Here is a 26,933-nt window from a genome sequence, read left to right as displayed (position 1 = left end):
GGCCCTAGAGGACACGGCGTTAGGAGCCGAGCGGGAGGGACGGGAATCGCTCAGCCTGGTTCCCTGCATCCCACTGTCCTGTGCCAGGGCTGCAGGGCCCCACGCCCAGATCCGGGTTTGTTTTGTGTCACTCCCACCCCGGCCGGGAGGGTAGGAAGAGGGTGGGTCCAATTCTGAAGGGGGGGGCGCTGGGAGAATTTGACACATTGACCAGAGATTTCCGTGTTCAAAAGAGCCGCCCGGAGAGGGTGAATTTCTGCACTGAGCAGTGTCTGAGACTCCTGGTCTCCCTCACTGACAGTGACCCAGCACTGCCCCTGCGCTCACACAGGAGGCCGGGACGTGGGGCTCTCCGCTGGGTGTCCATGGGCCTAGCTCTGCGAGAACTCACTTGAATTCTAGAGCAGACACTGGACCTGGCTGGTCGGCGTCTCTGCTGGTTCCCACGCCCGTGCTGCCCACGTGGGCTCTGGTGGATGCCGGCTGAGGGGGAGGCAGGGCCAGATCTCAGGCCGGGGCATTTCCTGCTACTCAAATGAGCAAACCTGCCCCATTTTGAAGGGTAAAACCTGGCTCTCTCTCTCTCTCTCTCTCTCTCTCTCTCTTTCTCTCTCTCTCTCTCCCCCCCCCCCCCCAGTGGAGGTGACTCTGGACCCAGCCACGGCCCATCCCCGGCTCAGACTGTCTGAGGATCGGAAAAGCGTGAGACGTGGTGACATCTGGCAGCAACTGCCCAAAAACCCTATGAGATTTGACTATTCTGTTTGTGTGCTCGGGTCAGAGGGGTTCACCTCAGGGAGATGTTACTGGGAGGTGGACGTGGGGTTAGGGGGACGCTGGGCAATCGGAGTCGCCAGAGACTCTGTGCAGAGTAAGGGAAAGATCCAGCCAAAACCTGACTTGGGGATTTGGGCTCTTGACTCCTCTGAGATATCTCAGGTCCCCAGGAAGGTCGGCGTTTATCTGGACTATGAAGGGGGAGAGGTGAGATTTTACAATGCTGAGAACATGGCTCTGATCTCCTCTCTCACGGCCACGTTCACTGGGAGACTCGTCCCTTTCTTCCACCTCCGGACTGTAGGATCCCGTCTCTCGTTGTCCCTGTGCCAGAGGTGAACGTTTCACTGCCCCGCAGAGCCGTTTAGAACAGACACACGGACGGCAGCTGCTCATTCATAGACACCAGGTTACGGCTCCGGGTGCAAGTCGACAGCTGGTGTCTGAGCGCTCACATTGTATTTTCCTCGTCACACAGACGGGTGGGGGAGGGGAGCACTTTTACTATTGTGTTACCGTTTGCGAAGATAATTTGTATCATTATTAAATACTGACTGTAACTCCTGTTTCCTGTCTGTCACTCCCCACTTGAACAGCAGCGCGGCCGAGGCCTAGTTTGCCCTGACATGCTAGGTCTGGCTTCTGACACAGCTCGCTGAAAGCACTGGTTGGGTGTTTCTTGGTTGGTTCGGATGGGTGGAAGTGGCAAACATCCCCCACACCAGATCCCCCTGGGTAGCTGATGCCAGAGCCAAGGGATTTTCCCCACCAGTAGTCGGGGTGGGGAAGCTGCTCTGGTCCTGGCCAGGTCTGTTGCGTCTCCCCCGTCACTCGGCGGCACCAGGCAGCCTGGGCATCCAGCGGGCTCCTCTCGCCCCCCGAATGTTCGGGAGGCTGCTCCCGCTCAGGAACCTCCTCCCCCCACTGCTTCCCCGGCCCAGGTCTCTGATGGCCCAGGACTGGTGGGTGTTGCTGTGTCTGCTCCCCGGCATCCCGTGCTGGACGTTCCAATGCACCATGCACCCCCCGGGTCCTAGCATGGGGGGGGCCCCGCTCCTGCAGCCCGGAGCATGTCCTGCAGAGCCAGGGTGGCTGTGGGCGCTCGCCCCAGAGGGCTGTGACCCCCTCCTGCAGTGTGGGGTTCGGTGACCCCGTCGCACAAGAGCAGAGCCCAAAGTCTCTTTTCTTCCCCAGCTCCAAGCAACGGAGGTTGGGGGGGGGGGGGAGTTTTACGTTGGGGGGAGATTTCCCCAGTGAGCTCTTCCCTGGAAAAGGGTTTGTTTTTGTTTTTGTTTTATATTTTCTTGGAATCACTGGGCTGGTGGCTGCGGATTCCCCAGGATCCGGGGATTAGGATATTTTTGGGGGAGGGGTTTTTGTGCCAGAGCCGGTAGAGGCGAGGTTTGTGTTGGGGGTGTAACAGTGACTAGGGGTCTGGCCTGGCTCTACATTAGTGGGCAGGGGGCTGGCCAGAAGAGGCCTGGCATTGCCCTTCACACATGTTTTTCCCCTTGGTCCTGGCCGCCTTGGACACTAGAGCCAGGCAGCTTTCCTTTGCTGTGTCTTTGCTGAGCCTCACTGGCCCTGCATAACCCTCGTCGGGTCGAGTCCCATGTGATCTGTGACCTGCCCGTCCGCACCGCAGGACTGTGCTGATTTAATTAGACTTCAGAGAGAAACTGCAGCGTGACCGTTGGTTTGCAGATCGGACACTGGCCATTTAGGGCTGAACAAAGCCTGGGAACGGCTGGCAGCTCCCAAGCATCTCTCCTCTCTGGGGCATGTCTGGACGGCCTGGCCACACGGCTTAGCAGGAACTCAGGACACGACGCCGGTGCCGCGCTGCGGGGATGGGCCACCCAGGGCCGGCTCTCGGCACAGCAAGCACGTCCTGGGGGCGGCACATTTCCAGGGGCGGCAGTCCGGCCATACCTGTGTGTACTGGGCTGCCCCGATCTGCCCCATCCGCGGTCACCTGCCAGCAGCAGCCCCTCCCCCCCATGAGGGGCATCCCAGCCCCCAGGCAGGTGCCCCATAGCCCTGCCCCCCACGGGTGGCGCTGCCTGAGTCTCTTTCCCGCGGGGATGGGACCTGCGTGTGCCCCGCTGTGCGCGCTGATTGGCCGGCCGGCGCCACGTCTCAGACCCGGCGGGGCCCTGTGGCAGGTGTGGCCCTGCACTGGCCCTTTAAGGGCTGAGAGGGGTCAGGGAAGCCCAGCTGGAGGCTCTAACGGGACTCCTGGAAGCAGGAGGGAGCAGAGACCTGCCTGTGGCTCTGGGCGAGGGCAGCAGGGACCGGACGGCCGAGGGAGCAAGAGGCTTCCTGGCAGAGGGCAGGCTGGGGCGGCTTTGGGCTGGACAACCCGGGCTAGCAGGCCTGAGGCCCTAGGGCTGCGGGAAGCAGACGCGGGAGGCTGGGGCGGGGGAAGCCCCAGGCTGCCAGGCCTGAAGCCGGAGGGGCAGGAGGCCGCCTGGGAGGCAGAGGGAGCCGGTTCCCCGCCCTCGGCCAGGGAGGAGCGGCCGGCAGGGACTGAGCCTGCCTGGACACAGGGGAGAGAGGGACTGGCAGGGGCACTGAGGCCTGGAGGGGGCACGGGAACCGGGGTCCTGGGCAGAAGCACTGGGGGTCCCAGGGAGCAGGGAGGGCCCCGGAGAGCAGTGAAGGAAGAACCCCCCCCGGAAGGGGGGGCAGACAGAGACCGGAGGGGGCAGGGCCGGAGGGCGGTGCCCTGAAGACAAAACCGAACCGATGGAGGACGTGGGGAGACACCAGTGAACAGAGGGCGCTCGTCGAAACAACCACCTAATTCCCCACGGCGCCTCGCTGAGGGCACCACGCTGGTGAGTCGACCCCATTGCACTCGCACACCCGCCTGCCCCATAATAGCCCCAAATATTCCCTCACCCGCCTGCCCCATAATAGCCCCAAATATTCCCCCAACACCCGCCTGCCCCACTGAGAGGCAACAGGGCTAATGAGCCCCACCCCCAGTCACCTGTAACAGCAGCACTGCACAGTCAGGATCCCCTGCTCCGTGCTGAGATGCAGCCAGCTCTGGGGTGGGGCTGTGTAACAGCAGCACTGCACAGTCAGGATCCCCTGCTCTGTGCTGAGATGCAGCCAGCTCTGGGGTGGGGCTGTGTAACAGCAGCACTGCACAGTCAGGGATCCCCTGCTCCGTGTTGAGATGCAGCCAGCTCTGGGGTGGTGCCATGTAACAGCAGCATTGCACAGTCAGGATCCCCTGCTCTGTGCTGAGATGCAGCCAGCTCTGGGGTGGGGCTGTGTAACAGCAGCACTGCACAGTCAGGGATCCCCTGCTCCGTGTTGAGATGCAGCCAGCTCTGGGGTGGGGCCGTGTAACAGCAGCACTGCACAGTCAGGATCCCCTGCTCCGTGCTGAGATGCAGCCAGCTCTGGGGTGGGGCCGTGTAACAGCAGCACTGCACAGTCAGGATCCCCTGCTCTGTGCTGAGATGCAGCCAGCTCTGGGGTGGGGCTGTGTAACAGCAGCACTGCACAGTCAGGGATCCCCTGCTCTGTGCTGAGATGCAGCCAGCTCTGGGGTGGGGCTGTGTAACAGCAGCACTGCACAGTCAGGATCCCCTGCTCTGTGCTGAGATGCAGCCAGCTCTGGGGTGGGGCCGTGTAACAGCAGCACTGCACAGTCAGGATCCCCTGCTCCGTGCTGAGATGCAGCCAGCTCTGGGGTGGGGCCGTGTAACAGCAGCACTGCACAGTCAGGGATCCCCTGCTCTGTGCTGAGATGCAGCCAGCTCTGGGGTGGGGCCGTGTAACAGCAGCACTGCACAGTCAGGATCCCCTGCTCCGTGCTGAGATGCAGCCAGCTCTGGGGTGGGGCTGTGTAACAGCAGCACTGCACAGTCAGGATCCCCTGCTCCGTGCTGAGATGCAGCCAGCTCTGGGGTGGGGCTGTGTAACAGCAGCAATGCACAGTCAGGGATCCCCTGCTCCGTGCTGAGATGCAGCCAGCTCTGGGGTGGGGCTGTGTAACAGCAGCACTGCACAGTCAGGGATCCCCTGCTCTGTGCTGAGATGTAGCCAGCTCTGGGGTGGGGCTGTGTAACAGCAGCACTGCACAGTCAGGATTCCCTGCTCCGTGCTGAGATGCAGCCAGCTCTGGGGTGGGGCTGTGTAACAGCAGCACTGCACAGTCAATCCGAGGGTTTCCGGAAGGACTGTTGGTTAGCGCTGACCTCAGCTCCCTGCTGTGATGCTAAAGGGGTCGATGATCCGTCCTCAGCTGTGGGGAGGGGGCTAGTTTGTCAGAGCCGGGGCTGATTTCAGAGCAAGGGGCTGACCTGGGCACCCTTGTCCCCCTGAGAGCAGGCCGGGCCTCACTCCCCCACCCCTGTGTCGGGCCAGGCCGGCGCTCTGCCCGTCTGCGCCCTGCGCCCAGCTCCACCGGGACAGCTCTCCGGGGGGGATGGCGGGGGACTCGAGCGGGGAGCCGGGTCTGGCGGAGACGGTCGGCACTTTCATCCCTCCCCCACCGCAGGCCCTTCCAGCCAGAAGCCGCTGGTGCTCCAGGCCTCGGGGCTGTCGGGCTCTGCAGGTTCTTGGTGTTCTCATCCCATTGCCTGGCACAAACGTGGCTGCAAGTGCCAGGCTGGTCGCGGGGCTGGGTTCCTGGATGAATACGCGGGAGGTGTGTGGGGCGGGTCCTGGGGAGAATTTGTCTGAGGTTTGGGGGTGTCTGTGGGCGAGGACGGGCCTGTCCCCGAGGCCTGGGAGAGCGAGGGGCCATTTTCCAGGCTGGGGTGCAGATCTGGACACTGCGCTGGGGTTACGTTGGGGCGGTGGGGGTGACACGTGGAATTCTGTGGGTCTCTCTTTGGGGTCTGTCTAGGAGCAGTTCGTGTCGGGGGGCGCGTCTGGCTCTGTCGCTCTGTGTGTTCACTGCTCCGGGGGGCAGTTCAGTGTGCGGGATGCTCTGTAGAGACCCTGTGGGTGTCTGTCCCTGTCTGTGGGACTGGAGCAAATCCGGTTGTATCCCAGGCCTGGCGCTACACGACAGACTGAGAAATGTGTCTGGCCGGAAGCTGGAGGCGTGAAGGTCGGTGCAGCGGTCGGAGGGTTTCCGGCAGAGGGGGTGGAAATGGGTCTGTCGTGTCAGTGCACTGGAGTGTCCGGGACGTGGCTCTCCCGTGGGGACTGGCCCAGGCTGAGGGGGATGGGGGGGAAGTTGTTCAGATCCCTGTGGAATTCTCCCAGGGTCTCCTTCCCCTGGCTCCATGCAATGGAGATGTCACCGATGTGGGGTAAGTAGAGTCACGTGCTCGGGGGCGGGGCGGAGGAAACGCTGTTCCAGGTCGGCCAGAAAGACGTTGGCATGTGGCACCGACTGATGAGCTGGACGGGCCGGGGGCATGTTTCCGATCCCTCCAGTAGGGGGCCACGAAGCTCCGGGAAAGTGATTTTCACGTGTCCCAGACGATTCTTCTCCTGGAATTCTGTCATTCCCGTGTGGCCCTGCCAATGGAGACGCAGCATTCCTCCTCGCAGGGGCTGCCTCCTGCCGGCAGCTTGGGCATAAGGACACAAGAGCGTCCAGATGGGGTCAGATCAAAGGCCCATCCAGCCCAGTGTCCTGTCTGCCCACAGTGGCCAACGCCAGGTGTCCCAGAGGGCGGGAACCAAACAGGGAATCATCCAGTGACCCCTCCCCTGTCGCCCATTCCCAGGCTCTGATAGGGATTCCTCATTCTTACTCATCCTGGCTCATCACCATTGATGGACTTGTCCTCCATGAATCCATCTAGCTCTATTTTGAACCCTGCTAAAAATCCCTGGTCTTCACAACATCCTCTGGCAAGGAGTTCCACAGGTTGACTGTGCAGTGTATGAAGAAAAACCTGCTGCCTGTTAATTTCATTTGATAACCGCTAGTTCTTATATTATGGGAACAAGTTAATAACCTTTCCTTATTCACTTTTTTCCGCAGTGTCCATCCAGTTCTGAAGCCAGAGCCACTATAGCGGCAACTGTTATAGCAAATTAGCCACCTTGTTCTGAAAACAGAAATAATTTTGTGAGCCAACTAGCCACACTCACCCGGCCCAATAGCCAGGGGCTGTTTGGGGCTAGTGTCTGGTGCACCACGGCCTTAAAGCATTGGATGGGAAATTGTGTTTCCTTGGCAGCGTGCTGGTGTCCGTATGATGGTGCACAGTCTATTGGCTATGTCTACACTGCAGGCTTCTTGCACAAGAAGCTTTTATCGGAAGAGATCTTCCACAAAAACATCTTGCACAAGAGCCCATCCACACTGCAAAAGCGCATTGAAAAAGCAACATGTTTTTATGCAAGAGAGCGATCAGATTACATGGACACTCTCGAAAGTGCGCTGTGATTGCCATACACAGAATGGCCACTAGGTGCCTGGGCTTTTTCCTCTTTCCTCTTCTTGCACAAAAAAACCTTCTTCCCCGTCCACATGCCTTTCTCTGCAAGAGTTCTTCCACAAAAAGGCTTCTTCCGCGCAGAAAGAGGGACACCCATTGCACAAAAGCCCTCTGTTCTTTTGATTCATTGTGCAAAAATGTGCTTGAGTTTTGTCAGAAAAACACTGTAGTGTAGACAGAGCCTCGCTGTGGGGGGTCAGTGTCCCTTGTGCAAGTCCTGCTGTTACAGACCCCTCCCTTTAGCACCCCCCCCCCCCCCCCCAGGCAGCTCTAGAGCTGTGACAGGGACCTTCCCCACCTAAGCAACCGTCACTGTAATCAACACGTGGTGTGTGTTGTAAAATATTTATAGCTCTGATTATTGCTAGTAAAAGGGGACTCTGAACCCAGGGGACCTAACGTCTCTTGCACCAGGCGATAAACGTTTTCCAGCCAGGAGCCGCTCCCCTTGCACGGCGCAAAATCCCTTTGGAATCGCAGCCGGTCCCAGCGCTGAGCCCAGAGAGATGTGTTTGCTCCCACCCTGAGCACACGGATCTGGGAGTGACTTGGTTCTGTGTTGGTGGGAGGGGGGAGCTGCAGCGTTTCCCGTGAGCGGGGCGCTTGTGCGGCAGCTCTGGAGAGATTCAAATGCCACCTGACCGAGCGGTGCACATGCCTCGGTGCATGAAAAAGTTTATTCCACACATTTTTGAGAAATATTAGAGGGACCTGGGCAGCTGTGTCAGTGGCTGCTGCCTTTGCCCCATCACCTGCCTCTGAAGACGGGGCTGCAGGGATGGGAAAGGCCTGTTGGGTCCCAGCCCCCCCATCCCCCAGGGGCCCGTGTGTGATGGTTCCTGCGCTCTGTTCTCAGCCGTGTTAGCCAGGCCGAGTTCCCAACATCCCCACCGCACCTGAAATAGATCCCCCAAGTCAATGCTTCTCCCCCCATGGGGTTGGTGTAGGTGCACCGATCTGAACCTTGGGACGGGGCTGGGAAACGCCCACGGAAATGGCATCCTCACCCCAAGGGACATTGCGGCGCCAATCCCACCCCTGGTAGGGTTGCCAGGTGTCCGGTATTGACCCGCACACTGTGGTATTTTCTCCTCCTGTCCAGTAAAAACATTCAGAAAATACCGGACTGGTTTTTTTCCCCGCCAGGAGGTGAAAATACCGGACACTTGGCAACCCCACAGAACCACTCAGCAACTGGGCCCAACTCCTGGTCCTTCCCAGACCCTCCACTGGGCCCCCTGGATGATTTCGTCTGCGACCCTCTCCGCTTACCTAGTTCTGCAGGGGCTTGTCTTGTGGCTGGAACAGAAAAACAAGATGGCTGATGGCAAAAAAGCCTCTTCTTAAAGGGGCCATGCTGATCTTTAATTTTTAAATTTATTTATTAATTTCCTTAATAACTGCTGTCAGGCCCCCCCCCCCCCCCGTGGTTTTGTTTTTTACGTGAGGGGTAGGGGTGTTTTGTATTTTTGGTTAAACCATCTGGCAACCCTACCCCTGGGGCAGGCTGGGGCAAAGGAAAAATTCTCCATGTCCCAATGCAGCAGGACGGCCCCTACAAAACCAGAAAACCCCCTCCCCGTGCGCCCGGAATGCAGGCGGGGCCCAGGTCTGCTCTGCCTCCCTGCCCACCCAGAGCTGCGTGCGGAGGTCCTGGGTGTGTCACGAGCCTCCAGTGGGCTCCAGGCCTGGGCTGGCTGGGGGGGGGGGGGAGGTGCTGGGCTCTGTCACATCCGTGCTCAGGGTGTGTCCGTCGGCTTCCCTGGGGGTTTGGCACATTGGCTTTGACACGAGGAGCCGGAAATGGCCTGAGCCCCTCCCTGCCTGAGCCCCCAGACCCCCCTCCTGAGCCCCTCCCTTCTCATCCTGTGACCCTGCTCTGCTGGGCGGGTGGGGGAGGTGCTGGCAGGGGACTCACTGGTCTGAAAATGCCTCAATCTCTTGGCCTGCAAAGCCCACATGTGGGGCAGGTCCTGGCAGGCAGCTGAGATGGGGGTGGGTGTTTGCGGAGGGCCGGGGAGATGGGATTTGAGGGGGGGAGTCTGATTTGTGACACGTGGGGAAGGGGAGAAGATGCTGCTGTTTTACTGTGAGTTGGGTTTTCCCAGGCTGCTCTGGGGCGGGTTCCCATTGCACCATCTGGGCGGGGAGGTTTCTGTTGCACCCTCGTGTGTAAATCCCGACACACGACTACAGCCCATCACTGCACATGAGATACCACATGGCCCAGCCAGGCCGGGTTAGCGCAGGGGCCTTCGTCTTCTAGTCGTGTTAAGGGCAAAGACTCGCCCCCTGTGACCGGTGCGGGAGCAGGTGGCTCAGAAAGTGTTGCCCAAGCTCAAGTAAACGGCTCCGGGGGGGGGGGGGGGAATCCACCCTCCTGCCCCTTGGGAAGTTGCTCTGATAGTTAAATACCCCAAATAACGATTTCCTTGCACCCACCCTCATCCCCCACTTCAGCCTGAATCAATCCCCCTGTCATTTCTCTCCCTACATGGTGTTTGCACCTGTCTGGTGTTTGCAGCAAGGTCTCTGATCTCCACGTGTATGTTCTAATATATTTAAATTCTTGGTTTCTTCTGGTAAAGGCAACTGAACACAAGGGACCTGCCATCTCATGCGCCAGGGCAATAAATGTTTTACAGCCAGGCGGCCGCTCCCCTTCTATGGCGCAGAGTCTCTCTGGAAGCAGAGCTGGGTTCAAAGGTAAGTGAAGAGCATGGAGACCTGGGAGATGGGTTGGAAATGGGAGGGAGCGTGGGCTATAACGGCAGAGAGAAAGGAGGGACAAGGCAGAACTGGGAGGCAAAATCAAATGAGTATCTTAGATGCCTGTGTACAAATGCAAGAAGTACTGGTAACAAGCAGGAAGAACTGGAAGTGCTAATAAATAAACACAACTAGGGCATTGTTGGTATCCCAGAGACTTGGTGGGCTAATACACATAATTGGAATATTAGTATGGAAGGCTACAGCTTACTCAGGAAGGACAGGCGGGGAGAAAAGGGAGGAGGTGTTGCCTTATATATTAAAAATGACCACACTTGGACTGAGGTGGAGATGGACGTAGGAGACAGACGTGTTGAGAGTCTCTGGGTTAGGCTAAAAGGGGTTAAAAACAAGGGTGATATGCTAGGGGTCTACTATGGACCACCTACCCAGGCAGAAGAGGTGGATGAGGCTTTTTTTTTCAATAACTTACAAAATCATCCAAAGCGCAGGATTTGATGGTGATGGGGGACTTCAACTATCCAGATATATGTTGGGAAACTAACACAGCGGGGCACAGACTATCCAATAAGTTCCTGGTCTGCATTGAAGAAAACTTTTCATTTCAGAAGGTTGAAAAAGCTACTGGAGGAAAGCTGTTCTAGATTTGATCCTAACAAATAGGGAGGAACTGGTTGAGAATTTGGAAATGGAAGGCAGCTTGGGTGAAAGTGATCATGAAATCATAGAGTTCACAATTCTAAGGAAGGGTAGAAGGGAGAACAGCAAAACAGAGACAATGGATTTCAGGAAGGCAGATTTTGGTAAGCTCAGAGAGCTGGTCCCATGGGAGGCAAGACTGAGGGGAAAAACAACTGAAGACAGTTGGTAGTTTCTCAAAGGAACATTATTAAGGGCCCAAAAGCAAGCTATTCAGATCTGTAGGAAAGATAGAAAATACGGCAAAAGACCACCTTGCATGATCTAAAAATAAAAAAGGAGTCCTATAAAAAGTAGAAACTAGGACAAATTACAATGGACAAATATAAGCAAACAACACAGGAATGCAGGGGCAAGATTAGAAAGGCAAAGGCACAAAACGAGCTCAAACTAGCTACCGGAATAAAAGGAAACAAGACGACATTCTATAAATATATTAGAAGCAAGCGGAAGACTGAGGACAGGGTAGGCCCACTGCTCAGTGAGGAGGGAGAAACAGTAACAGGAAACTTGGAAATGGCAGAGATCTCAATGACTTCTTTGTTTCGGTCTTCACCGAGAAGTCTGAAGGAAAGCCTGACATAGTGACTGCTAGTGGGAAGGGGGTAGATGTAGAAGATAAAATTAAAAAAGAACAAGTTAAAAATCACCGAGAAAAGTTAGATGCCTGCAAGTCACCAGGGCCTGATGAAATGCATCCTAGAATACTCAAGGAGCTGATAGAGGAGGTATCTGAGCCTCTAGCTATCATCTCTGGAAAATCATGGGAGACAGGAGAGATTCCAGAGGACTGGAAAAGGGCAAATCTAGTACCCATCTATAAAAAGGGAAATAAGGACAACCCAGGAAACTACAGACCAGTTAGTTTAACTTCTGTCCCAGGGAAGATAATGGAGCAAGTAATTAGGAAATCATCTGCAAACTCTTGGAAGATAATAAGGTGATAGGGAAGAGCCAGCATGGATTTGTAAAGAACAAATCATGTCAAACCAATCTGATAGCTTTCTTTGATAGGATAACGAGTCTTGTGGATAAGGGAGAAGCGGTGGATGTGGTATACCTAGACTTTAGTAAGGGGTTTGATACGGTCTCGCATGATATTCTTATCAATAAACTAGGTAAATACAACTTAGATGGGGCTACGATAAGGTGGGTTAATAACTGGCTGGAAAACTGTTCTCAGAGGCTGTGTCTACACTGGCCACTTATTCCGGAAAATCAGCCACTTTTCCGGAATAACTTGCCAGCTGTCTACACTGGCCCCCCTGAATTTCCGGAGAAGCACTGACGATCTACTGTAAGATCATCAGTGCTTTTCTGGAAAAACTATGCTGCTTCCCGTTCAGGCAAAAGTCCTTTTCCGGAATACTGTTCCGGAAAAGGGCCAGTGTAGACAGCACAGATTTCTTTTCTGCAAAAAAGCCCCGATCGCGAAAATGACGATCGGGACTTTTTTGTGGAAAAGCACGTCTAGATTGGCATGGACACTTTTCCGGAAAAAGTGCTTTTCCAGAAAAGCATCCTGCCAATGTAGACGTGCTTTTTCCGGAAATACTTATAACGGAAAACTGTCCATTTTAAGCATTTCTGGAAAATCATGGCAGTGTAGACGTAGCGCTCGAGTAGTTATTAACAGCTCACAATCCCCCTGGAAGGGCAGAACAAGTGGGGTTCCGCAGGGGTCTGTTTTGGGACCGGTTCTTTTCAGTATCTTCATCAACGATTTAGCTATTGGCATGGAGAGGATGCTTATTAAGTTAGTGGATGATCCAAAGCTGGGAGGGGTTGCGAGTGCTTTGGAGGACAGAGTCAGAATTCAAACTGATCTGGACACACTAGAGAAATGGTCTGAGGTCAATAGGATGAAGCTGAATAAGGAAAATGCAAAGTGCCCAGTTAGGAAGGAACAATCAGTTTCACACACACAGAATGGGAAGTGACGGTCTAGGAAGGAGTCCTGCAGAAAGGGATCTAGGGGTCAGAGTGGACCACAAGCTGAATATGAGTCAGCAGTGTGATGCTGTTGCAAAAAAAGGAAACGTGATTCTGGGCTGCATGAACAGGATGGTCAAACACTGGAATAAATTGCCCAGGGAGGTTGTGGAATCCCCATTTCTGGAGATATTTAAGAGTAGGTTAGATAAATGTCTATCAGGGATGGTCTAGACAGTACTTGGTCCTGCCATGAGGGCGGGGGAATGGACTCGATGACTCTCGAGGTCCCTTCCAGTCCTAGTGATAGAGATGTAGTCGTGTTAGTCTGGGGTAGCTGAAGCAAAATGCAGGACAATGTAGCACTTTAAAGACTAACAAGATGGTTTATTAGATGATGAGCTTTTGTGGGCCAGACCCACTTCCTCAGATCAAATAGTCTATTTGATCTGAGGAAGTGAGTCTGGCCCACGAAAGCTCATCATCTAATAAACCATCTTGTTAGTCTTTAAAGTGCTACATTGTCCTGCATTTTGCTTCCAGTCCTAGTGTTCTATGATCCTGTGATTGAAATTGTCCCAGTGCTGGGCTCACAGCAACAGGCATCTGCGCCCCCCCTCTGCACACACAGATCAGACAGGAACTGGGCTGTAGGCCGTGTGGGGGAGGTCGCTGTGCAGCTTTTCTGGGCTCACGGCGAGGCCCGTCGGTGTGAACAGGCAGCACCAGAGAGCGGCTCGTGTCCGTTACTCCCGTCTGCACAGCCAGAGAGCTGAGCCCAGCCCAGTGCGGGAAACTATCCAGGGTCACGGCCCTGCCAGTCGGGCTACGGGCGTCCTGGTGCCAAGGTCGCTCTGCTGCCTGGCTCTGTATCCGGTGCCCTGTGGGATCTGGCCGTTGGGGCGGGTCCCTTTGCGGCCGGGGCTGGATTATTGGCTCGGTGCAAAGTCTGAAAGGAATCAGCGTTCGGTGCCGGTTTATCGCCGTTGCTCTGTACACTGGTGAGCAATAAAACGTCCAAACTCCAGGCTCTGCTTTGTCGCTGGGCTGGGCTGTAGCTCCGCCCCGTTGCCCCCCGGCAGACGTTGCTGGAGCTCCATGGGGCTCACCTAACCCCACCCCACAGGGAGCGTCACCAGAGGGCGGCTGGTTTGAATGGGGCGATCGGGCCCAGGGACTGAGCCACGGCCCAGTGAACTGAGAGCGGCAAACTCCAGTGTGAACAGACACAGACGTGGTCCCACCCCTGCCAGGGACCCAGCCGGCGGGGGGGGATTTGGCGTCAGCCCTGTGGCTCCATTGTGGCTTCTGCCAATGTGTGTGTGTGTGTGGGCGGGGGGGGGGGGGTCATGGCCCCACTGCCAATTTCAGAGGGTAGCACTGGGGCTGAAAACAAGGCTCACCTTGTAACTAAGGCCCCAACCCCTAGAACATCCCCCTGCCCCCCACAGGAACTGGACCCGTAGGGCCGAAAGCCTGACCCCCCCCAAGACCCCCAGGCCTAAAACACTGACGGGGGCAGGGAGGGCAGGGGTAAGAGGGGCCGTGGGGCTCATAGGACAGACACTGGGGGGAAGGGCAGGGGCACAGAGGGAGCCGTGGGGCTCACAGGACAGACACTGGGGGGAAGGGCAGGGGCACAGAGGGGGCCGTGGGGCTCACAGGACAGACACTGGGGGGAAGGGCAGGGGCACAGAGGGAGCCGTGGGGCTCACAGGACAGACACTGGGGGGAAGGGCAGGGGCACAGAGGGGGCTGTGGGGCTCACAGGACAGACACTGGGGGGAAGGGCAGGGGCACAGAGGGAGCCGTGGGGCTCACAGGACAGACACTGGGGGAAGGGCAGGGGCACAGAGGGGGCCGTGGGGCTCACAGGACAGACACTGGGGGGAAGGACAGGGGCACAGAGGGAGCCGTGGGGCTCACAGGACAGACACTGGGGGGAAGGGCAGGGGCACAGAGGGGCCGTGGGGCTCACAGGACAGACACTGGGGGAAGGGCAGGGGCACAGAGGGGGCCGTGGGGCTCACAGGACAGACACTGGGGGGAAGGACAGGGGCACAGAGGGAGCCGTGGGGCTCACAGGACAGACACTGGGGGGAAGGGCAGGGGCACAGAGGGAGCCGTGGGGCTCACAGGACAGACACTGGGGGGAAGGGCAGGGGCACAGAGGGAGCCGTGGGGCTCACAGGACAGACACTGGGGGGAAGGGCAGGGGCACAGAGGGGGCCGTGGGGCTCACAGGACAGACACTGGGGGGAAGGGCAGGGGCACAGAGGGGGCCGTGGGGCTCACAGGACAGACACTGGGGGGGAAGGGCAGGGGCACAGAGGGGCGTGGGGCTCACAGGACAGACACTGGGGGGGAAGGGCAGGGGCACAGAGGGAGCCGTGGGGCTCATAGGACAGACACTGGGGGGAAGGACAGGGGCACAGAGGGAGCGGTGGGGCTCACAGGACAGACACTGGGGGGGAAGGGCAGGGGCACAGAGGGGCCGTGGGGCTCACAGGACAGACACTGGGGGGGAAGGGCAGGGGCACAGAGGAGCCGTGGGGCTCACAGGACAGACACTGGGGGAAGGGCAGGGGCACAGAGGGAGCCGTGGGGCTCACAGGACAGACACTGGGGGGAAGGGCAGGGGCACAGAGGGAGCCGTGGGGCTCACAGGACAGACACTGGGGGAAGGGCAGGGGCACAGAGGGGGCCGTGGGGCTCACAGGACAGACACTGGGGGGAAGGGCAGGGGCACAGAGGGAGCCGTGGGGCTCACAGGACAGACACTGGGGGGAAGGGCAGGGGCACAGAGGGAGCCGTGGGGCTCACAGGACAGACACTGGGGGGAAGGGCAGGGGCACAGAGGGGCCGTGGGGCTCACAGGACAGACACTGGGGGGAAGGGCAGGGGCACAGAGGGAGCCGTGGGGCTCACAGGACAGACACTGGGGGGAAGGGCAGGGGTACAGAGGGGTCCGTGGGGCTCACAGGACAGACACTGGGGGGAAGGGCAGGGGCACAGAGGGAGCCGTGGGGCTCACAGGACAGACACTGGGGGGAAGGGCAGGGGTACAGAGGGGGCCGTGGGGCTCACAGGACAGACACTGGGGGGAAGGGCAGGGGCACAGAGGGAGCCGTGGGGCTCACAGGACAGACACTGGGGGGAAGGGCAGGGGCACAGAGGGGGCCGTGGGGCTCACAGGACAGACACTGGGGGGAAGGGCAGGGGAACAGAGGGGGCCGTGGGGCTCACAGGACAGACACTGGGGGGAAGGGCAGGGGCACAGAGGGAGCCGTGGGGCTCATAGGACAGACACTGGGGGAAGGGCAGGGGCACAGAGGGGGCCGTGGGGCTCATAGGACAGACACTGGGGGGAAGGGCAGGGGCACAGAGGGAGCCGTGGGGCTCACAGGACAGACACTGGGGGGAAAGGCAGGGGCACAGAGGGAGCCGTGGGGCTCACAGGACAGACACTGGGGGGAAGGGCAGGGGCACAGAGGGAGCCGTGGGGCTCACAGGACAGACACTGGAGGGAAGGGCAGGGGCACAGAGGGAGCCGTGGGGCTCACAGGACAGACACTGGGGGGAAGGGCAGGGGCACAGAGGGAGCCGTGGGGCTCACAGGACAGACACTGGGGGGAAGGGCAGGGGCACAGAGGGAGCCGTGGGGCTCACAGGACAGACACTGGGGGGAAGGGCAGGGGCACAGAGGGAGCCGTGGGGCTCACAGGACAGACACTGGGGGGAAGGGCAGGGGCACAGAGGGAGCCGTGGGGCTCACAGGACAGACACTGGGGGGAAGGGCAGGGGCACAGAGGGGGCCGTGGGGCTCATAGGACAGACACTGGGGGGGAAGGGCAGGGGCACAGAGGGGGCCGTGGGGCTCACAGGACAGACACTGAGGGGAAGGGCAGGGGCACACAGGGAGCCGTGGGGCTCACAGGACAGACACTGGGGGGAAGGGCAGGGGCACAGAGGGAGCCGTGGGGCTCACAGGACAGACACTGGGGGGAAGGGCAGGGGAACAGAGGGGGCCGTGGGGCTCACAGGACAGACACTGGGGGGAAGGGCAGGGGAACAGAGGGGGCCGTGGGGCTCACAGGACAGACACTGGGGGGAAGGGCAGGGGCACAGAGGGTGCCGTGGGGCTCACAGGACAGACACTGGGGGGGAAGGGCAGGGGCACAGAGGGGTCGTGGGGCTCACAGGACAGACACTGGGGGGAAGGGCAGGGGAACAGAGGGAGCCGTGGGGCTCACAGGACAGACACTGGGGGGAAGGGCAGGGGCACAGAGGGAGCCGTGGGGCTCACAGGACAGGCACTGGGGGGAAGGGCAGGGGAACAGAGGGGGCCGTGGGGCTCACAGGACAGACACTGGGGGGAAGGGCAGGGGAACAGAGGGGGCCGTGGGGCTCACAGGACAGACACTGGGGGGAAGGGCAGGGGCACAGAGGGGGTCGTGGGGCTCACAGGACAGACACTGGGGGGAAGGGCAGGGGCACAGAGGGAGCCGTGGGGCTCATAGGACAGACACTGGGGGGAAGGGCAGGGGCACAGAGGGAGCCGTGGGGCTCATAGGACAGACACTGGGGGGAAGGGTAAGGGCACAGAGGGAGCCGTGGGGCTCACAGGACAGACACTGGGGGGAAGGGCAGGGGCACAGAGGGAGCCGTGGGGCTCATAGGACAGACACTGGGGGGAAGGGTAGGGGCACAGAGGGAGCCGTGGGGCTCATAGGACAGACACTGGGGGGAAGGGCAGGGGCACAGAGGGAGCCGTGGGGCTCATAGGACAGACACTGGGGGAAGGGCAGGGGCACAGAGGGAGCCGTGGGGCTCATAGGACAGACACTGGGGGGGAAGGGCAGGGGCACAGAGGGAGCCGTGGGGCTCACAGGACAGACACTGGGGGGAAGGACAGGGGCACAGAGGGAGCCGTGGGGCTCACAGGACAGACACTGGGGGGAAGGGCAGGGGCACAGAGGGAGCCGTGGGGCTCACAGGACAGACACTGGAGGGAAGGGCAGGGGCACAGAGGGGGCCGTGGGGCTCATAGGACAGACACTGGGGGGAAGGGCAGGGGCACAGAGGGAGCCGTGGGGGTCACAGGACAGACACTGGGGGGAAGGGCAGGGGCACAGAGGGAGCCGTGGGGCTCACAGGACAGACACTGGGGGGAAGGGCAGGGGCACAGAGGGAGCCGTGGGGCTCACAGGACAGACACTGGAGGGAAGGGCAGGGGCACAGAGGGAGCCGTGGGGCTCACAGGACAGACACTGAGGGGAAGGGCAGGGGCACAGAGGGAGCCGTGGGGCTCACAGGACAGACACTGGGGGGAAGGGCAGGGGTACAGAGGGGGCCGTGGGGCTCACAGGACAGACACTGGGGGGAAGGGCAGGGGCACAGAGGGAGCCGTGGGGCTCACAGGACAGACACTGGGGGGAAGGGCAGGGGCACAGAGGGGGCCGTGGGGCTCACAGGACAGACACTGGGGGGAAGGGCAGGGGCACAGAGGGGGCCGTGGGGCTCACAGGACAGACACTGGGGGGAAGGGCAGGGGCACAGAGGGGGCCGTGGGGCTCACAGGACAGACACTGGGGGGAAAGGCAGGGGCACAGAGGGGGCCGTGGGGCTCACAGGACAGACACTGGGGGGAAGGGCAGGGGCACAGAGGGAGCCGTGGGGCTCACAGGACAGACACTGGGGGGGAAGGGCAGGGGCACAGAGGGGGCCGTGGGGCTCACAGGACAGACACTGGGGGGGAAGGGCAGGGGCACAGAGGGAGCCGTGGGGCTCACAGGACAGACACTGGGAGGGAAGGGCAGGGGCACAGAGGGGGCCGTGGGGCTCACAGGACAGACACTGGGGGGAAGGGCAGGGGCACAGAGGGAGCCGTGGGGCTCACAGGACAGACACTGGGGGGAAGGGCAGGGGAACAGAGGGGGCCGTGGGGCTCACAGGACAGACACTGGGGGGAAGGGCAGGGGCACAGAGGGAGCCGTGGGGCTCACAGGACAGACACTGGGGGAAGGGCAGGGCACAGAGGGGGCCGTGGGGCTCATAGGACAGACACTGGGGGGAAGGGCAGGGGCACAGAGGGAGCCGTGGGGCTCACAGGACAGACACTGGGGGGAAGGGCAGGGGCACAGAGGGAGCCGTGGGGCTCACAGGACAGACACTGGGGGGAAGGGCAGGGGCACAGAGGGAGCCGTGGGGCTCACAGGACAGACACTGGGGGGAAGGGCGGGGGCACAGAGGGTGCCGTGGGGCTCACAGGACAGACACTGGGGGGGGAAGGGCAGGGGCACAGAGGGAGCCGTGGGGCTCACAGGACAGACACTGGGGGGGAAGGGCAGAGGCACAGAGGGAGCCGTGGGGCTCACAGGACAGACACTGGGGGGAAGGGCAGGGGCACAGAGGGGCCGTGGGGCTCACAGGACAGACACTGGGGGGAAGGTCAGGGGCACAGAGGGAGCCGTGGGGCTCACAGGACAGACACTGGGGGGGAAGGGCAGGGGCACAGAGGGAGCCGTGGGGCTCATAAGACAGACACTGGGGGGAAGGGCAGGGGCACAGAGGGGGCCGTGGGGCTCACAGGACAGACACTGGGGGGGAAGGGCAGGGGCACAGAGGGAGCCGTGGGGCTCACAGGACAGACACTGGGGGGGAAGGGCAGGGGCACAGAGGGAGCCGTGGGGCTCACAGGACAGACACTGGGGGGGAAGGGCAGGGGCACAGAGGGGGCCGTGGGGCTCACAGGACAGACACTGGGGGGAAGGGCTGGGCACAGAGGGAGCCGTGGGGCTCACAGGACAGACACTGGGGGGGAAGGGCAGGGGCATAGAGGGAGCCGTGGGGCTCACAGGACAGACACTGGGGGGGAAGGGCAGGGGCACAGAGGGAGCCGTGGGGCTCACAGGACAGACACTGGGGGGGGAAGGGCAGGGGCACAGAGGGAGCCGTGGGGCTCACAGGACAGACACTGGGGGGGAAGGGCAGGGGCACAGAGGGAGCCGTGGGGCTCACAGGACAGACACTGGGGGGAAGGGCAGGGGCACAGAGGGAGCCGTGGGGCTCACAGGACAGACACTGGGGGGAAGGGCAGGGGCACAGAGGGAGCCGTGGGGCTCACAGGACAGACACTGGGGGGAAGGGCAGGGGCACAGAGGGAGCCGTGGGGCTCACAGGACAGACACTGGGGGGAAGGGCAGGGGCACAGAGGGAGCCGTGGGGCTCACAGGACAGACACTGGGGGGAAGGGCAGGGGCACAGAGGGAGCCGTGGGGCTCACAGGACAGACACTGAGGGGAAGGGCAGGGGCACAGAGGGAGCCGTGGGGCTCACAGGACAGACACTGGGGGGAAGGGCAGGGGCACAGAGGGGGCCGTGGGGCTCAGAGGACAGACACTGGGGGAAGGGCAGGGGCACAGAGGGAGCCGTGGGGCTCACAGGACAGACACTGGGGGGAAGGGCAGGGGCACAGAAGGAGCCGTGGGGCTCACAGGACAGACACTGGGGGGAAGGGCAGGGGCACAGAGGGGCCGTGGGGCTCACAGGACAGACACTGGGGGGAAGGGCAGAGGCACAGAGGGAGCCGTGGGGCTCACAGGACAGACACTGGGGGGAAGGGCAGGGGTACAGAGGGGTCCGTGGGGCTCACAGGACAGACACTGGGGGGAAGGGCAGGGGCACAGAGGGAGCCGTGGGGCTCACAGGACAGACACTGGGGGGAAGGGCAGGGGTACAGAGGGGGCCGTGGGGCTCACAGGACAGACACTGGGGGGAAGGGCAGGGGCACAGAGGGAGCCGTGGGGCTCACAGGACAGACACTGGGGGGAAGGGCAGGGGCACAGAGGGGGCCGTGGGGCTCATAGGACAGACACTGGGGGGGAAGGGCAGGGGCACAGAGGGGGCCGTGGGGCTCACAGGACAGACACTGGGGGGAAGGGCAGGGGCACAGAGGGAGCCGTGGGGCTCACAGGACAGACACTGGGGGGGAAGGGCAGGGGCACAGAGGGGGCCGTGGGGCTCACAGGACAGACACTGGGGGGGAAGGGCAGGGGCACAGAGGGGCCGTGGGGCTCACAGGACAGACACTGGGGGGAAGGGCAGGGGCACAGAGGGAGCCGTGGGGCTCACAGGACAGACACTGGAGGGAAGGGCAGGGGCACAGAGGGAGCCGTGGGGCTCACAGGACAGACACTGAGGGGAAGGGCAGGGGCACAGAGGGAGCCGTGGGGCTCACAGGACAGACACTGGGGGGAAGGGCAGGGGTACAGAGGGGGCCGTGGGGCTCACAGGACAGACACTGGGGGGAAGGGCAGGGGCACAGAGGGAGCCGTGGGGCTCACAGGACAGACACTGGGGGGAAGGGCAGGGGCACAGAGGGGGCCGTGGGGCTCACAGGACAGACACTGGGGGGAAGGGCAGGGGCACAGAGGGGGCCGTGGGGCTCACAGGACAGACACTGGGGGGAAGGGCAGGGGCACAGAGGGGGCCGTGGGGCTCACAGGACAGACACTGGGGGGAAAGGCAGGGGCACAGAGGGGGCCGTGGGGCTCACAGGACAGACACTGGGGGGAAGGGCAGGGGCACAGAGGGAGCCGTGGGGCTCATAGGACAGACACTGGGGGGGAAGGGCAGGGGCACAGAGGGGGCCGTGGGGCTCACAGGACAGACACTGGGGGGGAAGGGCAGGGGCACAGAGGGAGCCGTGGGGCTCACAGGACAGACACTGGGAGGGAAGGGCAGGGGCACAGAGGGGGCCGTGGGGCTCACAGGACAGACACTGGGGGGAAGGGCAGGGGCACAGAGGGAGCCGTGGGGCTCACAGGACAGACACTGGGGGGAAGGGCAGGGGAACAGAGGGGGCCGTGGGGCTCACAGGACAGACACTGGGGGGAAGGGCAGGGGCACAGAGGGAGCCGTGGGGCTCACAGGACAGACACTGGGGGAAGGGCAGGGCACAGAGGGGGCCGTGGGGCTCATAGGACAGACACTGGGGGGAAGGGCAGGGGCACAGAGGGAGCCGTGGGGCTCACAGGACAGACACTGGGGGGAAGGGCAGGGGCACAGAGGGAGCCGTGGGGCTCACAGGACAGACACTGGGGGGAAGGGCAGGGGCACAGAGGGAGCCGTGGGGCTCACAGGACAGACACTGGGGGGAAGGGCGGGGGCACAGAGGGTGCCGTGGGGCTCACAGGACAGACACTGGGGGGGAAGGGCAGGGGCACAGAGGGAGCCGTGGGGCTCACAGGACAGACACTGGGGGGGAAGGGCAGAGGCACAGAGGGAGCCGTGGGGCTCACAGGACAGACACTGGGGGGAAGGGCAGGGGCACAGAGGGGCCGTGGGGCTCACAGGACAGACACTGGGGGGAAGGTCAGGGGCACAGAGGGAGCCGTGGGGCTCACAGGACAGACACTGGGGGGGAAGGGCAGGGGCACAGAGGGAGCCGTGGGGCTCATAAGACAGACACTGGGGGGAAGGGCAGGGGCACAGAGGGGGCCGTGGGGCTCACAGGACAGACACTGGGGGGGAAGGGCAGGGGCACAGAGGGAGCCGTGGGGCTCACAGGACAGACACTGGGGGGGAAGGGCAGGGGCACAGAGGGAGCCGTGGGGCTCACAGGACAGACACTGGGGGGGAAGGGCAGGGGCACAGAGGGGGCCGTGGGGCTCACAGGACAGACACTGGGGGGAAGGGCTGGGCACAGAGGGAGCCGTGGGGCTCACAGGACAGACACTGGGGGGGAAGGGCAGGGGCATAGAGGGAGCCGTGGGGCTCACAGGACAGACACTGGGGGGGAAGGGCAGGGGCACAGAGGGAGCCGTGGGGCTCACAGGACAGACACTGGGGGGGGAAGGGCAGGGGCACAGAGGGAGCCGTGGGGCTCACAGGACAGACACTGGGGGGGAAGGGCAGGGGCACAGAGGGAGCCGTGGGGCTCACAGGACAGACACTGGGGGGAAGGGCAGGGGCACAGAGGGAGCCGTGGGGCTCACAGGACAGACACTGGGGGGAAGGGCAGGGGCACAGAGGGAGCCGTGGGGCTCACAGGACAGACACTGGGGGGAAGGGCAGGGGCACAGAGGGAGCCGTGGGGCTCACAGGACAGACACTGGGGGGAAGGGCAGGGGCACAGAGGGAGCCGTGGGGCTCACAGGACAGACACTGGGGGGAAGGGCAGGGGCACAGAGGGAGCCGTGGGGCTCACAGGACAGACACTGAGGGGAAGGGCAGGGGCACAGAGGGAGCCGTGGGGCTCACAGGACAGACACTGGGGGGAAGGGCAGGGGCACAGAGGGGGCCGTGGGGCTCAGAGGACAGACACTGGGGGAAGGGCAGGGGCACAGAGGGAGCCGTGGGGCTCACAGGACAGACACTGGGGGGAAGGGCAGGGGCACAGAAGGAGCCGTGGGGCTCACAGGACAGACACTGGGGGGAAGGGCAGGGGCACAGAGGGGCCGTGGGGCTCACAGGACAGACACTGGGGGGAAGGGCAGAGGCACAGAGGGAGCCGTGGGGCTCACAGGACAGACACTGGGGGGAAGGGCAGGGGTACAGAGGGGTCCGTGGGGCTCACAGGACAGACACTGGGGGGAAGGGCAGGGGCACAGAGGGAGCCGTGGGGCTCACAGGACAGACACTGGGGGGAAGGGCAGGGGTACAGAGGGGGCCGTGGGGCTCACAGGACAGACACTGGGGGGAAGGGCAGGGGCACAGAGGGAGCCGTGGGGCTCACAGGACAGACACTGGGGGGAAGGGCAGGGGCACAGAGGGGGCCGTGGGGCTCATAGGACAGACACTGGGGGGGAAGGGCAGGGGCACAGAGGGGGCCGTGGGGCTCACAGGACAGACACTGGGGGGGAAGGGCAGGGGCACAGAGGGAGCCGTGGGGCTCACAGGACAGACACTGGGGGGGAAGGGCAGGGGCACAGAGGGAGCCGTGGGGCTCACAGGACAGACACTGGGGGGAAGGGCAGGGGAACAGAGGGGGCCGTGGGGCTCACAGGACAGACACTGGGGGGAAGGGCAGGGGAACAGAGGGGGCCGTGGGGCTCACAGGACAGACACTGGGGGGAAGGGCAGGGGCACAGAGGGAGCCGTGGGGCTCATAGGACAGACACTGGGGGAAGGGCAGGGGCACAGAGGGGGCCGTGGGGCTCATAGGACAGACACTGGGGGGAAGGGCAGGGGCACAGAGGGAGCCGTGGGGCTCACAGGACAGACACTGGGGGGAAGGGCAGGGGCACAGAGGGAGCCGTGGGGCTCACAGGACAGACACTGGAGGGAAGGGCAGGGGCACAGAGGGAGCCGTGGGGCTCACAGGACAGACACTGGGGGGAAGGGCAGGGGCACAGAGGGAGCCGTGGGGCTCACAGGACAGACACTGGGGGGAAGAGCAGGGGCACAGAGGGAGCCGTGGGGCTCACAGGACAGACACTGGGGGGAAGGGCAGGGGCACAGAGGGAGCCGTGGGGCTCACAGGACAGACACTGGGGGGAAGGGCAGGGGCACAGAGGGAGCCGTGGGGCTCACAGGACAGACACTGGGGGGAAGGGCAGGGGCACACAGGGGGCCGTGGGGCTCATAGGACAGACACTGGGGGGGAAGGGCAGGGGCACAGAGGGGGCCGTGGGGCTCACAGGACAGACACTGGGGGGGAAGGGCAGGGGCACAGAGGGAGCCGTGGGGCTCACAGGACAGACACTGGGGGGAAGGGCAGGGGCACAGAGGGAGCCATGGGGCTCACAGGACAGACACTGGGGGGAAGGGCAGGGGAACAGAGGGGGCCGTGGGGCTCACAGGACAGACACTGGGGGGAAGGGCAGGGGAACAGAGGGGGCCGTGGGGCTCACAGGACAGACACTGGGGGGAAGGGCAGGGGCACAGAGGGAGCCGTGGGGCTCATAGGACAGACACTGGGGGAAGGGCAGGGGCACAGAGGGGGCCGTGGGGCTCATAGGACAGACACTGGGGGGAAGGGCAGGGGCACAGAGGGAGCCGTGGGGCTCACAGGACAGACACTGGGGGGAAGGGCAGGGGCACAGAGGGAGCCGTGGGGCTCACAGGACAGACACTGGGGGGAAGGGCAGGGGCACAGAGGGAGCCGTGGGGCTCACAGGACAGACACTGGGGGAAGGGCAGGGGCACAGAGGGGGCCGTGGGGCTCATAGGACAGACACTGGGGGGAAGGGCAGCGGCACAGAGGGGGCCGTGGGGCTCACAGGACAGACACTGGGGGGAAGGGCAGGGGCACAGAGGGGGCCGTGGGGCTCACAGGACAGACACTGGGGGGAAGGGCAGGGGCACAGAGGGAGCCGTGGGGCTCACAGGACAGACACTGGGGGGAAGGGCAGGGGCACAGAGGGAGCCGTGGGGCTCACAGGACAGACACTGGGGGGAAGGGCAGGGGAACAGAGGGGGCCGTGGGGCTCACAGGACAGACACTGGGGGGAAGGGCAGGGGCACAGAGGGGCCGTGGGGCTCACAGGACAGACACTGGGGGGAAGGGCAGGGGCACAGAGGGAGCCGTGGGGCTCACAGGACAGACACTGGGGGGAAGGGCAGGGGTACAGAGGGGTCCGTGGGGCTCACAGGACAGACACTGGGGGGAAGGGCAGGGGCACAGAGGGAGCCGTGGGGCTCACAGGACAGACACTGGGGGGAAGGGCAGGGGTACAGAGGGGGCCGTGGGGCTCACAGGACAGACACTGGGGGGAAGGGCAGGGGCACAGAGGGAGCCGTGGGGCTCACAGGACAGACACTGGGGGGAAGGGCAGGGGTACAGAGGGAGCCGTGGGGCTCACAGGACAGACACTGTGGGGGGGAAGGGTAGGGGCACAGAGGGAGCCGTGGGGCTCACAGGACAGACACTGGGGGGAAGGGCAGGGGCACAGAGGGAGCCGTGGGGCTCACAGGACAGACACTGGCAGGAAGGGCAGGGGTACAGAGGGGGCCGTGGGGCTCACAGGACAGACACTGGGGGGAAGGGCAGGGGCACAGAGGGAGCCGTGGGGCTCACAGGACAGACACTGGGGGGAAGGGCAGGGGCACAGAGGGAGCCGTGGGGCTCACAGGACAGACACTGGGGGGAAGGGCAGGGGCACAGAGGGAGCCGTGGGGCTCACAGGACAGACACTGGGGGAAGGGCAGGGGCACAGAGGGGGCCGTGGGGCTCATAGGACAGACACTGGGGGGAAGGGCAGCGGCACAGAGGGGGCCGTGGGGCTCACAGGACAGACACTGGGGGGAAGGGCAGGGGCACAGAGGGGGCCGTGGGGCTCACAGGACAGACACTGGGGGGAAGGGCAGGGGCACAGAGGGAGCCGTGGGGCTCACAGGACAGACACTGGGGGGAAGGGCAGGGGCACAGAGGGAGCCGTGGGGCTCACAGGACAGACACTGGGGGGAAGGGCAGGGGAACAGAGGGGGCCGTGGGGCTCACAGGACAGACACTGGGGGGAAGGGCAGGGGCACAGAGGGGCCGTGGGGCTCACAGGACAGACACTGGGGGGAAGGGCAGGGGCACAGAGGGAGCCGTGGGGCTCACAGGACAGACACTGGGGGGGAAGGGCAGGGGTACAGAGGGGTCCGTGGGGCTCACAGGACAGACACTGGGGGGAAGGGCAGGGGCACAGAGGGAGCCGTGGGGCTCACAGGACAGACACTGGGGGGAAGGGCAGGGGTACAGAGGGGGCCGTGGGGCTCACAGGACAGACACTGGGGGGAAGGGCAGGGGCACAGAGGGAGCCGTGGGGCTCACAGGACAGACACTGGGGGGAAGGGCAGGGGTACAGAGGGAGCCGTGGGGCTCACAGGACAGACACTGTGGGGGGGAAGGGTAGGGGCACAGAGGGAGCCGTGGGGCTCACAGGACAGACACTGGGGGGAAGGGCAGGGGCACAGAGGGAGCCGTGGGGCTCACAGGACAGACACTGGCAGGAAGGGCAGGGGTACAGAGGGGGCCGTGGGGCTCACAGGACAGACACTGGGGGGAAGGGCAGGGGCACAGAGGGAGCAGTGGGGCTCACAGGACAGACACTGGGGGGAAGGGCAGGGGCACAGAGGGGGCCGTGGGGCTCACAGGACAGACACTGGGGGGAAGGGCAGGGGCACAGAGGGAGCCGTGGGGCTCACAGGACAGACACTGGGGGGAAGGGCAGGGGCACAGAGGGGGCCGTGGGGCTCACAGGACAGACACTGGGGGGGAAGGGCAGGGGCACAGAGGGGGCCGTGGGGCTCACAGGACAGACACTGGGGGGGAAGGGCAGGGGCACAGAGGGAGCCGTGGGGCTCACAGGACAGACACTGGGGGGGAAGGGCAGGGGCACAGAGGGGGCCGTGGGGCTCACAGGACAGACACTGGGGGGA

The 26,933-nt window shown here is 62.7% G+C and overlaps 1 protein-coding gene across 3 annotated transcripts in view; it reads left to right on the top strand.

The window, feature by feature from the left end:
- The window catches only part of LOC142823182 (butyrophilin subfamily 2 member A2-like), a 147,200-nt gene that overhangs the window by 7,803 nt on the left and 112,464 nt on the right, over positions 1–26,933 (top strand). The window contains exon 6 of one of the 3 annotated variants that reach the window (XM_089771417.1): positions 638–1,320. The exons of the other annotated variants lie outside the window; for them this stretch is intronic. Coding sequence (XP_089627543.1) covers positions 638–1,116 — 479 coding nt within the window. The 3' untranslated portion in view covers positions 1,117–1,320. Of the gene's footprint in view, positions 1–637; positions 1,321–26,933 lie in introns of those variants that run through there. 3 annotated transcript variants of the gene reach the window in all.

This window comes from Pelodiscus sinensis, chromosome 19 (assembly GCF_052426305.1).
Source record: "Pelodiscus sinensis isolate ZL-2025 chromosome 19, ASM5242630v1, whole genome shotgun sequence".
Taxonomy (NCBI): Eukaryota; Metazoa; Chordata; order Testudines; family Trionychidae; genus Pelodiscus; species Pelodiscus sinensis.
This window is presented reverse-complemented; position numbering and strand designations above follow the sequence as displayed.